We start from the raw sequence: 13,281 nt of genomic DNA, 5'->3' as shown, positions 1-13,281 counted from the left end.
CCTTCCAACTCAGGATATTCTATGATTCTATGATTTTCTAGGAGTTGAACTATATGGCTGAAATTCCAGGGAAGCTTAAATGCCACAATGGGAGCTGTGGATTCTTCTGAACAAGAGGTCTGTTCTCAGGTGATGGGTTTTGTGCTGTTGAAAACACCTTCATGATGTTCCAGAGACTAGAGGAATCCTCCTAGTAGGATTAAGCATAAGCGAATCAAGGCCAGCTTTCTGCATGGGAATTTCATCATGTATCTTCATGTGCCATCTGAGATCTGTCTTCTCTGTAAGCCCAAAACCATGGAAGCAGGTCCCAGTTGTAACGGGAAGAATGGAAGCCTGGTATATAATTTTATCTCATCCTATGCATCTCTTACATTTCAGAGCTCTTAACTGCAGTCAACACTGTCAGAAGCTAATCCTGTTTGTTTCCTACAGCCAGAATTTACAGGATTAATCCTTGAAGTGTGATGATATAGGAAAGGGTGGGAGGATCTTAGCCTTTGAATTCCTCTGTTAGCTTTGTCCATCTTTCTAGTGAAGGTCCTTGGAGTAAAACCAATGGTCCGTAATGGATATACAAACGCTTTTCTGTAAGAGTGGGTAGACCAATTCATTATGCCACATAAACCATCTCACGTTCTTTGTTACCAGTATGTATTATTTCTGTGCTTCTAATGATTTCCTGTCTTTATATGGCCAACAGAGAATCTACTCCTCACTTATGGCACAATGTGACAATAACCAAATAGGGAAGCCTCATAGGATAGGACACTTAAAATCTTTCCAGCAAATACATGATGCAGGAGATACTTCTAAAAGTAGTAAGTAGTCAGTCTTACAAACAGGTTTCTTGACAACTTTCAGTGCCCCCAATTCCTGTCCTTAAGGACAGATTTGAAATCCTGGTTTATGCAAATTGTGTCAAATCATAGCATATTTTGGACTCAGATACCTATTTTTTGCTGGTGCTCGGCTCCTGAGCTTCAGCTGTAAATGGCTGATACAGTAATCCACAGTCCAAGTGAACTCCTGAAACGAGTGTCTTGAACAGAAAAAGATGGCATCCTGAAGAAAAAGTATTTAATAACGTGTATGAAGCAGCACACAGAGAGAACAGAACTCTGATATTTTTGTGGTTCATGCATCCAGTTCCTAGATCAAATCTGTTAAAAGGGGATGATCACACTGGAGCTCCCAACCACTTGTTCTGTAGGTACACATGAGACACAACTGGCTTTGTGCTATATGGCTGTTTTGCCATAGGGTGCGCATGTGAAAGATGGCTTAGTGGCTTTGTAGTATAAATCTCCCTGTTTTGCCATAGGGTGCACATGAAAAGCAGCTGTGCAAACTTCTTAGGCAAAATCCTCACTCCTGACCTGGACATCAGTTCGAAGGAACCAGTTCTTGGCTTCTGCAAGGACTGACAGCAGTTCTGCTGGTGGCAGCGTGCCTCCTGGGCTTGCACCAGTAATCGTGGCCGATAGTCCTGGGCATACTGGTAGAATATGGGAAGGATTTTTTGTTGCTGGTTTTGTTTGTTTGTCTGCTTTGATTCAATTATCATTAAATAGTTTCTAAACTCTCCCTGCAAAATAAACATTTTTTTAACCTCATTTCTGAAGCCATTAACCTTGGTTTATTAGCTATGAAGATCACATATCTGCACCTAATACAAACAACTCCAGGTAGGGCTCCATGTTTTCATCCTAATTATTATTTTTTTATTATTTGTGCTTGCTCCACTCTCTAAATGCTTTCACATAGCAGCAGCGATGCACAGCTAAATTTTAGCACCTATTGCACCATTTATCGGGGGAGTCGAGAGCTTTATTTTCACTCCTGGCTGTCAGCAACTTGGTGTGTGACTTTGGGCAGCTCGCCCATCTCTTTCATGGCTGGTTTTCTCCGTTGGTGCTGTTTTCTTTGATGCTCACAGCAGGTCTCTGGGGGAGGCCAGGTACTGCCCACTGAACACGAAGCTGTTGTTGAGAGGGTTGAATTTTGCGCAGAGATGAGATCGATTAAAAACTCGAAGCATCTGCGTGGAGGTTGTGGCAAAAGCATCTGGTGCCTCTGGGTGTGTTTGGGACTGCAGGAGCCGGCGGGGCGCACACGCGAGAGGGGGAGAGGGGCTCGCCGCTGCCACGCCGGCACCTCCTGCCCCAGCGGGAGCTGCAGAAAGCAGCCGGCAATGACTCACAAAACCACCGAGCTCCCTGCAGCCCCAGCCGGGACGCGGCTTCTGCTTTTTATTTCATTCCCTTTTGACACGGAAGCCAACCCGGGGGGGGGGGAGGGGGCAGGGCTGCCGCCGTCTCTCTGAGGACGGTTCGGCGCCGCGGGGAGCTGAGTGCCGGGGGCCGGCCCCGTTTCCCCCGGGGGGCTCCCTTCGCCCCTCCGCCCACAGCCCCCGAGGGCCGGGGCGGTGTCGGCGGGGCCGGGCCGCGGCTCCCCGCCCGCCGGGGGGAGGCAGCGCCGCCCGCCCGCCCGCCGCGCTCCCATAATGCACAGAGCGGCGGCCCCGCAGCCCGGCAGGTAGCGCCATGGCTCCCCGCCGCCGCCCCGCCGCCTCCTGAGCATCCTCCGCCCGCCGCCCGCCGCCATGGCGGCCTCCGAGCTGTACACCAAGGTAGGGCCGGCGGGAGGAGGGGGCCGCGGCCGGGCCCTCGGCTCCACGCGGGGCCCGCCCGGGGGCAGCGGGGCCGGGGGGGGCGCTGCGGGGGGCGGCGGCTGCGCAGCCCCTGCGGGCCCGGGCGGTGCCGGGGGGGGGGGGGCTGCACCCGGGGGGTTTCGCCTTGCGGGGGCCGGAGCCTCGCAGCTGGGCCCGCACGGCTCCTCCCCGCGGGGCCGGGGGCGGCCGAGCGCTGGGTTTGGGGTTTGTCCCCGGGCGGTGGCTGGAAGGGCAGGGCAGAAGGGAAGGGGCGCCGGGCAGCAGCCCCCAGCACCGCCGGGCAGCGCCTGAAGCCTCCCGGAGCTCTTCCCAAACGCCCGGAGCTCCGCGTGCGGCCGTCGGCACCGCCAGCAGCCTCGTGCGGTTCTCCTGAGGTAGCTCCCGGCCGCCTCCCTGTGCGGGGCGGGGAGGGAAGGAGGCTGGAGGCTGGAGGCTGGAGGCTGGAGGCCGCCTGCTCGTGGGGCGCGAGGGGCTCCCCGCGCTGGTCCCGCCCGGCCGTGGCATCGCGCAGGGCCGCAGCGGATCCGCACGGTGCTCGTGTCGGGCGAGGGAGCGAGCTGCGCGCCCTACGGCGCCTCAAGCAAACGAGCGCACACGAGGCACCTCGTGGGTCCGCTCATGGACGAGTATCTCCACCAGCTGGCTTTGCAACGGGGTGGACGATCCTGTGCTGGCCTGAAGAGCAGCGGCACCGCGGAGCTGGTCCCAAGCTCTCGGCAGAGCTCAGCCATGCCAGGCGCTGCGTTGGAAAGTTGGTCTTGGTTTCTCTCTCGGTGAATGTCCTTACAACGGAATTGACCTCTCTCAGGAGGAGTTATTCAGAAAGACTTTATTTTAATTTCAAACACCGTCTGACCTTGAATTCACTTCCTAGATGGTTAAATCCTTCCTGCCCGAAAACCATGGCTGTCCCGTTGTCTCGGGGCCTGGGGAGAAGCTTGTGCCCCTTCCAGGGGCAGGGAAGGCAAACCTCCGAATCAGGCACCCGGCCAGGAAAGCTGCCAAGGGTTCACCAGAGCCTCTTTGCATTCTTCCCCTCGCTGCCTGCTTTTTCCCCAGGAAAAGCCTTCGTGCTGCTTAATCGAGTCAGTACCTCCACACGTAGTGGCAACAGACCTCATCCTTGATGGAGTAACAGAAGTAATGGATTTATGGTCGTAGCGTGCAGCAGTTACACGAGCAAACACCAAGTAAAACCACTGCAGGTGTCATCCTCCAGGAGAGGACTTGCTGGATGACCAAGGTCAGCAAGATAGCTTCTGTGCTTTCCTCTCACACGAGAGGCTATTCTTGTCCTCTTTTGAGCCATACGTAGGCACAGAAAGCATGACTTTCACATCGTTTTTATGCTGGCAGGCGCGGCCAGGATCGTCATTCAGGACAGCTCCTTAAAGTACCAGGCCTTCCACTGTAACATCGACCTCAGCATGTGGCATTACTGGCACATGCCTTTTGCTGGCACGTGCAGCAGGGTATGAATTTGCAGAACGTCGTTACTGCGTGTGCCTCTGCGTGTCCTGAAGCACCGGAGCTGGATGCTCACCCTTGCTGGGGTTGTGCTGGTGGCTGTGTTCCTCCGAGCCCGGTGGAGGTGTCAGTCACCCTCCTCTCGCTGCTGGCAGCAGTGGGGCTCTCTGCTCTGCGCTACACCCGTCCAGCTCTGTTAACAACCGCTCTAAAGCCATCAAGCTTGGCGGCTTTGCAGGCCAGTGTAAACGTAGCACCCACCATCCCAACCACATGGGCCTTCTTGAAATAGTATAAAGGAAGCCGTACTTTCTCATGCTCAATTTTTTTTTTTTTGTTAGAAACCAGGGCTATGCGTTTTCAAAGAAGTCACGGCGCTCCTATGAAAATCCCGTTCCTTTGATTCATGCAGGTGTATATTTAAACTCGGTGACCGTATAGACAGCCTCATTGTTGTGCATCCCTGTAGTTAATCTGGAAATTTGAATTGAAGTTAAAGGATTGGCACAAGCTAATTGTGAATAATGGGACTGAACCATGCTCTGCTTTGTCTTCCTGCTCCCAGCAATGCAGCAAATACGGATTCTGCTCGAAGGCTTCAATTTTGGGGCACAGCAGTTCAAAACCGCTCCGTGGGTTGTGTCCCGGGCATTGTTATTAGATGTGTTTTGTGCTCCTGAGCTATGTTTCACTTGTCCTGTTGAGAAGCTGTCAATGGGAGATCAGTAGTCCTACTGTAAGGTAATTTTTGAAAGTTTTGGTTCTTTGACTTTGGATACAAACTGAGTAGAATTGGGGTGTGCTTCATGAGTAGTTGTAGCCCCACTGAACAGTACTCAGACGTAAGGGATCAGCGTTTCATAGCTGTTGACCAACAGCAGATAGGTATCTGCTTGGGCTGACCTGTGAAAATCTGTAGGGACCATCTGGGCCATGTGTTGGCTTTTGTCTGCCTTCCTTGGAAATGAAGAGCAAGTGAGAATGCTTTGCCCAGCCCTGGGCCTCATCTGACTCCTCTGCCCTGGCCGCACCACCACTTGCACTGACAGACTTCATGGTCTTGCCTTCGGGTTTGTGCAAAACCATCCTCGGCACGTGCTCATTACCTGCACACTGAAGTTAAAATAGATCAGGCACTGTGTTCGTGCCTCCGCTTTTCAGATTGGAATGGAGATTCAGCATCATGAAGTCGTTTTTGTTCTCCATTTTCTTCCTTTTCTCCCCTGGTTTGAGCTGTTCCTGCTTTATGCTGTGTTCTCCTACAGCATGTTGCTTTGCCCTCTTAGGGGGATGTCAGTATTGGTTTTGTATGGCTGGGTTCAGCATATTTATTTATTTTTCAACTCATTTGTTCATTTCATCCTTGCTGTTACCAATACTTCCTTCCCTTTCCAGCCTCTTGCAGGCTGGGGCAGCTAGCTGGTCCGGTTGTGGTTAAAGGGGGCAGAAATGGAGCACCAAGGGAAGCCCTAACCAGTTCTCACTGCAGGCCGGCAGCCTGGGCAAGCTGAACTCAGTGGCCAGGCTTCATTTCTGGTGCTCTGTCCTTGAAGCGGTGCAGGCTGGGGGTTTGTAGCGTTACACTGACTTAGGGAAGTGTCGGAGGGAACTGCACAGGACAAAAAGCCGCTTGTGCAGTTCCCAGCGTCGCAAGAAGCCTGCTGTGGCGTTGCCGGCACTGTCTGCGGGCAGCTGCCTCAGTCCTGAGGACAGGGCCTTGATGTGTTTGGAGTTGGCTCCCTCGCGCCGTGCTCGCTCCTCAGCACTGGGCCCGACTGCAGGCAGCTTCCCACCGGGGTGCTCCTCGCCTGGGTGTAACGCTTTGTACGCAGTGAGCCTGGCGTAGAAATCAGAGGTACTGGGCAGCAGTCACATCTGTAAGTGATGGTAGGCTCTCACGGGGTATTTGCTACTCTGTCTCTGCCTCTGGTCTTCGAAAACTAACACAGCAGCAGCGGGGACATTTCAGGCGCCTTTCTGCTTTGGGGACCTGCCCTGCTGCTGGAGTAAAAGTGGTGGGAGCGGAGTGTCACAGCTGTGTGCAGCAGCTCTGCTCCCCTTGCCCGTAAGCAGAAGGCGCTGGATTATGTAATTACCCAGCTGTCTAACGACGCTTGCTTTAGCCTGAGCTTGATGTTTTGGTATGTTTTTGTAAAAAAAAAAAAATAAATAAAAATAAATAAATAAATAAATAAAAGCCTGTGGTCAGACACCAGCCACAGGGAAACTGAAAAAAACCCTTAGTTTTTCACCAACACTTCTGTGATACGTCAGCAATTTATCATTCTTGGTACAAGAAGCGTGAGCCTTGGGAGGCAGAACCGGTGAGGGTCAGAGCCTGAGCCAGTTCCACTGCAGAGGGCCGGGGAGCAGAGCGTCCCACGTCCCCTGGCCCACAGCGTGCTTGGGGACACGCGGTGTCACCCTTGGCACGGGGCCACGGCCAGGTGGCTTCAGGCTGCTCGTGAAAGCTTCTCTCGGTCCGCAGGTGGTTTTTGGGAGGGTGCATCCCATGGGCCTAATGCAGCACTGAAAGTGGAGCATCACTGGGAGATTGTTTTGGGGGAGAGGAGACACAACCTTAAACTCAAAATAATAGATATGTCGTTTGGTACAGACCTTATCTTGAAAGCTCTGTGAATTTTCTTTATTGCATGTAAGAAGAATTACGAAGCTCCCATTTGTAATAATTGGTCATTTACTTAATTCTCCAAGTCTCGTGTTAAAATATTTACTTTAATTAGTGGATTATGTGGGGTCCCCTGCAAATTTGTCAGCAGTCCTTGCACAGTAGCAATGTCTGTGCACTGAGCTGCCACTGGTTATTGTCTGTCTGTTTCTACTGCCTTGATTTTATAACATGTGCCAGATGGCTTAGGTAATGGATTACTATTATTTTTTAGATAAATAAATGATCAGATAAAGTGCTGTTGAGCTCCTGCTGTGTGTGGAGCTGTGCAGCCACCACCCTTACCTTTGGGCGAGCCACTGAGCTCCCGGTGGAGGCGGAAGGGCCAGCAGGTGGGTTGCAGGATCTCCTCCTGGCGCCTTCGGTAGCCCGATCCTTTCCACGTGCTTCAGCACCAAAGCCACTTGTCTCTCGCTTGAATGAGGCTCATCGTTTAACCTCTGTAGAGTTAAAGAAAGCATTTTGCTGTTGAAAGTTGCTCATGGAACTGGCTGAAGTGGAGGACACCACAGAAGCTTCCAGTGTCACAAGATCTGTTTTCGGATGGTCCATTCTTAATGGGATTAGGAAGGAAAGCAAGAAGTGACAGTAAAACCAGGTGGTGTCGCTGCCGGAGGGCAGAGCCGAGCGCAGCAGGCAGCCTGCTGTCCATGGGCAGCTCGGGGGCACTGCCCCTGCCTCTGGCCGGCCTCCACAGCAGGCTGTGGGGACGCCGGCCCTGTGGTGCGTGCCGAGGGCTTCCTTTCCATTCCGATTTCATTACCTGAACACCCCGAACATGCGCTAAACGAGCCTTAAAAGAACTGATGGGAGGACGGCTTGTATTCCCGAGCCTTGACACCTGCGCGTGTGCAGGAGCACGCGCCCGGGCGCTCCTTGTTTGCAGTTCTGATTTGTGTGCTTGGAAGTGCAGAGGTTATCTGCGGGCTATCAGGTGCTCACTGCAGCACAGCCGTGTTCACCGCTGCGTGCAGCGCGCCGGGCTCTGGCCGAAGCACTGCCACGGCTGGGAGCGGGGCCAGGAGGCAGCGCTGCTGCTGCCGGCTGGGTAGAGCAGCACCGAGCCACTGGGACGGGTCAGAGCAGTGCTGTCATCTCCTGCACATCTTCCCTGCTGCTGAAGTAGCGAGGAAGGAATTCATATTTCCCATTAGTAATCGCTGGTTCTTGTTGCAGCAAATAGTTTGGGGCCAGAATAAACCTGTGTTTCTTGGAAATGTTCTGCATGTCTTCGACTTTGGCTTTCTCCTCTTCCATCAGACTGTTCTTTCGCTGAAGTTTTAGTCGTAGACTGTAGTCTGACTCATGACACACCACAACAGATGCGTGTTTTTCATGGAATCATGGTTGGGAAAGACCTCCACGAACAGCTAGGCCAACCTTTACATTCCAGTTCAGCTGGTTTTGTCTTGGGGAATGATGCTTCAAAGGGTTTGGTTAGCTTAAATTTGTATAAAAACTGTTAAACACCTAGGAATGCAGCTAAAGGACGCGGGAGACAGAATTCAAGCTGCGCTGAACTCTGTGGACAGCCATTTTTTGCTTTACTTCTGAGCTGCACCCAGAACGGAGAGCTGCACGAGGGGGCTGCTTCAGCCTCGATCGCTGATGCCAGTGGTGAGGCTTTTAGGGCTGTGGGCAGACACCAGCACTTCCATGCCCATGCCGAGCTCTGTGCTAGCCTTGCTTAGGACTGCATCATTTCCCCATGTTCCCAGAAGTGCTTGGCTGTGCTTAGCTGTGATCCTGCAAAGATTTATCTTCATCCAGTGTGAGTAATCCTGTTGCTTAATTTTATGCTTTGAAATCAAGCATGTAAATCTGCAAGACTGGGGCTTTGACCTTCTATTTCCTCTTACAGCAGAGAAATATTTTTGCTGTCGTACACCTGCCCAGAATAATCTGTGCAGGAAAACAAATGAAAAAATATCCTTGGGATACTTCCTTCTCAAGTTCTTGGTGCTCAGCTCTGTGTATGCAGGGTTGCAGTAAGTGAGAACCTGTCTGCTTAAACCTAAATTCAGTATTTAATGGCAAGAGTATGTTTTCAGGAGGAGCTTCTTTCCCAGTGCCGCACCATCCTGGGACGTGTGAGTCCTCTCACCCTTAGCACAGCCCCTTTCTCACCTTGCTGCAGGCAGCAGCCCGACGGGCAGTGCTGTGTGGATGGATAACCTGAGCTACCCAGTGCTGTGTAAATGCAAAAACCTTCGGCGTTACCGAGCTGATCATCTTGATTTGGGCGTCTTACTGTTCCTGGCCACTCCTAACCCACTCCTTTTCTGGCACGATGCAACTTCTTTGCAACCTGCTGTCAGTTAGGCACAGTATTTAGTAGTTTTATTTCTGTATGTTTGGCTCTTTTTATTTGCAAGTAAATTATAAAATAGAGATCAGCACTGGCCAAAAGGTTGGAAAAGGAAAAAGAGGTAAGTACTTGGTGTGATGGCATCAGAGGAGGTCCCTGCTTGCTGGAGCGTGCATTAAGCAGCCGGAAAGTAAAGGCAGGAAGCTTTGGGCACACCGATGAGTTTAAGGGCTTCACTCCTGCTGGATGCCTGTGGGTTGCACGTCCTGACCCAACAGTTAATGGGAGTATCTGTGAATTTTAATGCAAACTCTGAAGAAAGTGAAAGTGGATTACTTATATGAGCAGACATCTTCTGTGTTTACACCATCTGTTTTCCTTAGTGGCCTGGATTTAATTTCTTTGCCCCGTTAGTCTGGGACACTAGCAAGCATTGTCACAGCTCCCTTTCAGTAACAGTGCCACAGAGGTACTCAGGCCGGGTAAAGCTCCTTCTAGTGCTACAGGACAGGGAGATCCAAAAGCAAATAACCAGATATATCAGTGAAAGGTCTGAGGGAGCGGTGTCACGACTGAGCTGGCAGACGAGCAGCGAGGATCGCTCACAGGTGCCTTTAACGTCTGCTGCAAAGTCCAGTCCAACTGCTTCATCTCCTTTTTTCTTGAGCGTGTTGAAAACAGCACCCGTTCCTATTGCTGAGGCTCGCCCGCCTCTCCTGCTGCCAGGCCGAAGGGCTGCGGCGTGAGGAGCCGCTGCAGGCGAAGCTGTGGCCGCGGGCTGAGCGGCGTGGAGGCGGCCGCCCCACTCTCAGGCTGCTGATCACGTCTTCGCTTTTACCTTCTGACCCAGCTACAGGTAAGGCTGTCAGGCTAATTCACATCAAACAACAGATGCCACCGGTAATTAACAGGATAATTGGCTTGGTGCATTGACTTAGTTCTTAGGAGACAATGGAGATGGTTGAAAGCAGACTCTTCCGGGCTGCTTTTGCTTTCGTTTGATGAGAGTCCCGTTTTTAAAATTAAACACAAAGAGCTCCGGGTCTGTCCGTGCAGTAGCAAACACAGCAGAAAGGACGACTTGTGCCGTGTCGTGTAAAGTTTCATAGGGTTGCTCCGTGGTTCGATGCAAGCTGCATGCTTCTAGCCTGGTTCTAAATATAGAAGAACAGATACTTATTTGAGAGATTCACATGCCCATATGGTCTCCCTTGTAAATGGGTATGAAAAATGATGAAGTCTTGCTGCAGTTATTAGCAGCGTCTTTGAATTCTTCTGTTTGATTATCCCAAGCCAACGGAATTTAGCTGTTACATAGTGATTTACAGGAGGACACTCTTGCTCTTTGTAGAGCTGGAGAAAGAAACTAAAATATTATGAGTCGGTCTAACAATGGGGGAATTCACGGCCCCACCACGGCTTGTCACACGTTGCTCTCTGCAGGCTCTGTGGGTTATTCATACATATCTTTAAAGCAGATGACCTCAGTTGTTTTGCCGAGGGAACCAGCGAGAGATTCCCAAGTTGCCTCATGAGTTAGCGTACACCAGTAAAGGAGAGATGGAAATCTTTTCCATGGAGGTTAAGCCTGTTTTGTCTGGAAAGGAAACACCAACTGCCTGGAGAAGTGCTGAAAATCTGTGTTATGAGAGATCTGGGATGGAAATAGATGGATTAGACTACATGTATGTCAAAGTAAGTAGAACGTGTTTGGTTGTTTTCTTGGTTTTAACGTAGGCGAAGGCCGTTGAGCCAAGCATATAACAGCTTATTAACATAATAGCTTATTAATAAAGGTTTAAATTCAATAGAATATTGGCTTACATATATGGAAGACGTTTTTCAAATATTCCAGACAATGGTTTGATTGGTTAGGACATTGTTGGAAGAACTTATATGTGGAAAAGCATTCGCAGTTGTTAGCGGGTGATGTCAGGGTGGGTCCCTTCATTCTGGTAATCATGTGCTGGAAATACAAAGGCAACATAAACTTTTTGCTAGCTGTCGAATACACAGCACTCGCAGAAAAGAGGAGCAGAATAGTTTTTGTAAGACTAAACATGGTGCAGAAACTCCAGAGAAGGTGAAGGGTGTTGGTCTCGGTGCCCTCGCCAACATGGAGCTGTTCCCAGTCCCTCGTGCAGCTGGAGGTTAGAGCTGCTCGCTGGAGTCCTTCTGGTTGGGGTGGCAGGGGCAGGTGCTATGCTTCCCTCCCAAGCACTGCTCAGGGTGGTGCTGCAGCCACTGACCCCGCTTCTGCAGCTTCCCCCAGCTCTCGCGAGGGGCGCCTGGTGGATGCATCTCTGCCTGCGGGCTTTGCGTTGAGACTTGTGGGGTTGCTCGCACCGTTTGTAGCTTCCTTGCACGTGGATGTGCTGTCAGCCTCCCATAAGAAAATGGGGAGGCAGGATACTGCTTCGTGGAGTGCCTCGCTGGTGTCAGGGTGCTGTTAACGGCGTCGCAGCAAGGCGTAGACTTGGCCTTATACTGGCAGAATCAAGCTTTGGGTTAGCTGAGTAAAACTGGCTTTCCCTGAATAAATCGGGCAAAAGCACTAAAAGCTCTGTTTTCATACACTTGCATCTCAGCCTGGTGCTTCTGTGTAGTTGTAACGAAAAATTACCAGTTACGGACTAACAGTGTGGTGGTTTGCAGTTCTGGATTTTTATAACGCCCAGCAGGTATTTACTGTTAATGTGACTCTTCTCAAGCAAAAACAGAAGGAGGTCTGTTTGGACTTGATCCCAGTGTGCCAGAAAGATGCTCAGGAAAGTACAGCCTTACCCACTGTCGAAGTCTATACCAAACATCTTTCCTTCCATTTTTAACTTATTAACTTTTAAAGTTTTCACAGTTAATCAGCAATTGTCCATACTCCGGATGTTTTACAGATACCAGAAAATCCATCCTTACGTCACCTCTGCCAGCTAGGTGATCAGCTGTGGCTCCTCTGCTCTTTTTCTCAATAACTTCTTCTGTCAAACTCCAGCGCCGTAGCACAGCACGGCTCAGTGCATCTGCCTGCTCAATGCAAGCCTTTGTTTTTCCTTCCTGTCTAAGGGAGTGTTAGATACACCAAATAATCTCATCACAGAGATGCAGATGGCTCTCTGCTGAAGCACTGCCACAGAGACAAAAGACAACGCTTCCTCTTTCAGCGCATATGAACCCAAGATGAACAGCCAGCTGCAGCCAGTGCTGGGAGCCGCTTCTTCCCCGAAGCAAAACTTGGGTTGCTCAGTGTGTTGCAAGAAATGACTCGCTTATCCTGCCTGCTGTAGGTGGAGTTTCCAGAAGCTTTTGGGAAAATAATTTAAAAATGCTTCTTTAAGATATTAAATCCATTTAAGAAGTTGAGAAAAGGAAATCAACGTTATGTCACATGACATCAACATATAAAAATATGTGAGAAACATGAGGGTCTTCCATGGTCTGGAAGTAGTATTTATGTCAGCAATAGTTATGCCGCGAAGTCTGTATTGTGACTTGCATTCTCTTAGTATTAAAACAAAAGCCTCATTCAGGCACCCATAAATTTAGTCATGACATGGTGAATAATTTTTCTGTGTATTCTTTAAGTATTGGCTTTTTTTTTTTTTTTTTTTTTTTTTAAGTTGGAGTGTTTTAGTAATATACCCGCAACACTCAGTGAAAGCAGATGAAATCATGCATCCTTTTCCTAATATTAGTTCTTCAATGCAACACATTTTATGAGCTTAATATTCAGGGGATGGCTGCAGTTTTTCATTTGCCCTTAGTTTCTTGTGGCCACTATTCTACAACTGTTGTAACATGTTTTTCAGGTTGGATGAATGAGGAGGTATTTTAGGGCAGACTGGTAATTAACTTCTTTCTGAAATCACTAGCATACTAGCACTGTTTGGCCTTCATTTTGACGTGTGGGGTGAAATGCAATATACCGTATACCTCTTTATGTGGATTAGAACCAACGCTAAGTTTTACATGTGTCAGAACTCAGGGTAGTTTTCTGTTGCTTAGTCTGGGATGGGCGTTACACTTCTGCTCAATGTTTTTGCTGATTTTACTGTGCTTATTTAAAAAGTTCGTTTTCTCTTTGTGTCTCAAGCAGTGACTGAAGCACTCATGGTTTCGATCTAGCTGTAGGTGCCGACTTTTCTGAGC

General features: G+C 50.1%; 1 protein-coding gene across 1 annotated transcript in view; it reads left to right on the top strand.

Moving 5' to 3' along the window:
• Nucleotides 1-2,583: 2,583 nt before the first annotated feature.
• MYO5A (myosin VA) overlaps nucleotides 2,584-13,281 on the top strand; it is a 102,151-nt gene continuing 91,453 nt past the window's right edge. Inside the window, exon 1 of the mRNA XM_084293118.1 lies at nucleotides 2,584-2,632. Within this exon, the coding sequence (XP_084149244.1) occupies nucleotides 2,606-2,632 (27 nt within the window). The 5' untranslated portion in view covers nucleotides 2,584-2,605. The remainder of the gene's footprint in view (nucleotides 2,633-13,281) is intronic.

The sequence above is a fragment of the Netta rufina genome, assembly GCF_964035555.1.
Source record: "Netta rufina genome assembly, chromosome: 11".
Classification (NCBI taxonomy): Eukaryota; Metazoa; Chordata; class Aves; order Anseriformes; family Anatidae; genus Netta; species Netta rufina.
This window is presented reverse-complemented; position numbering and strand designations above follow the sequence as displayed.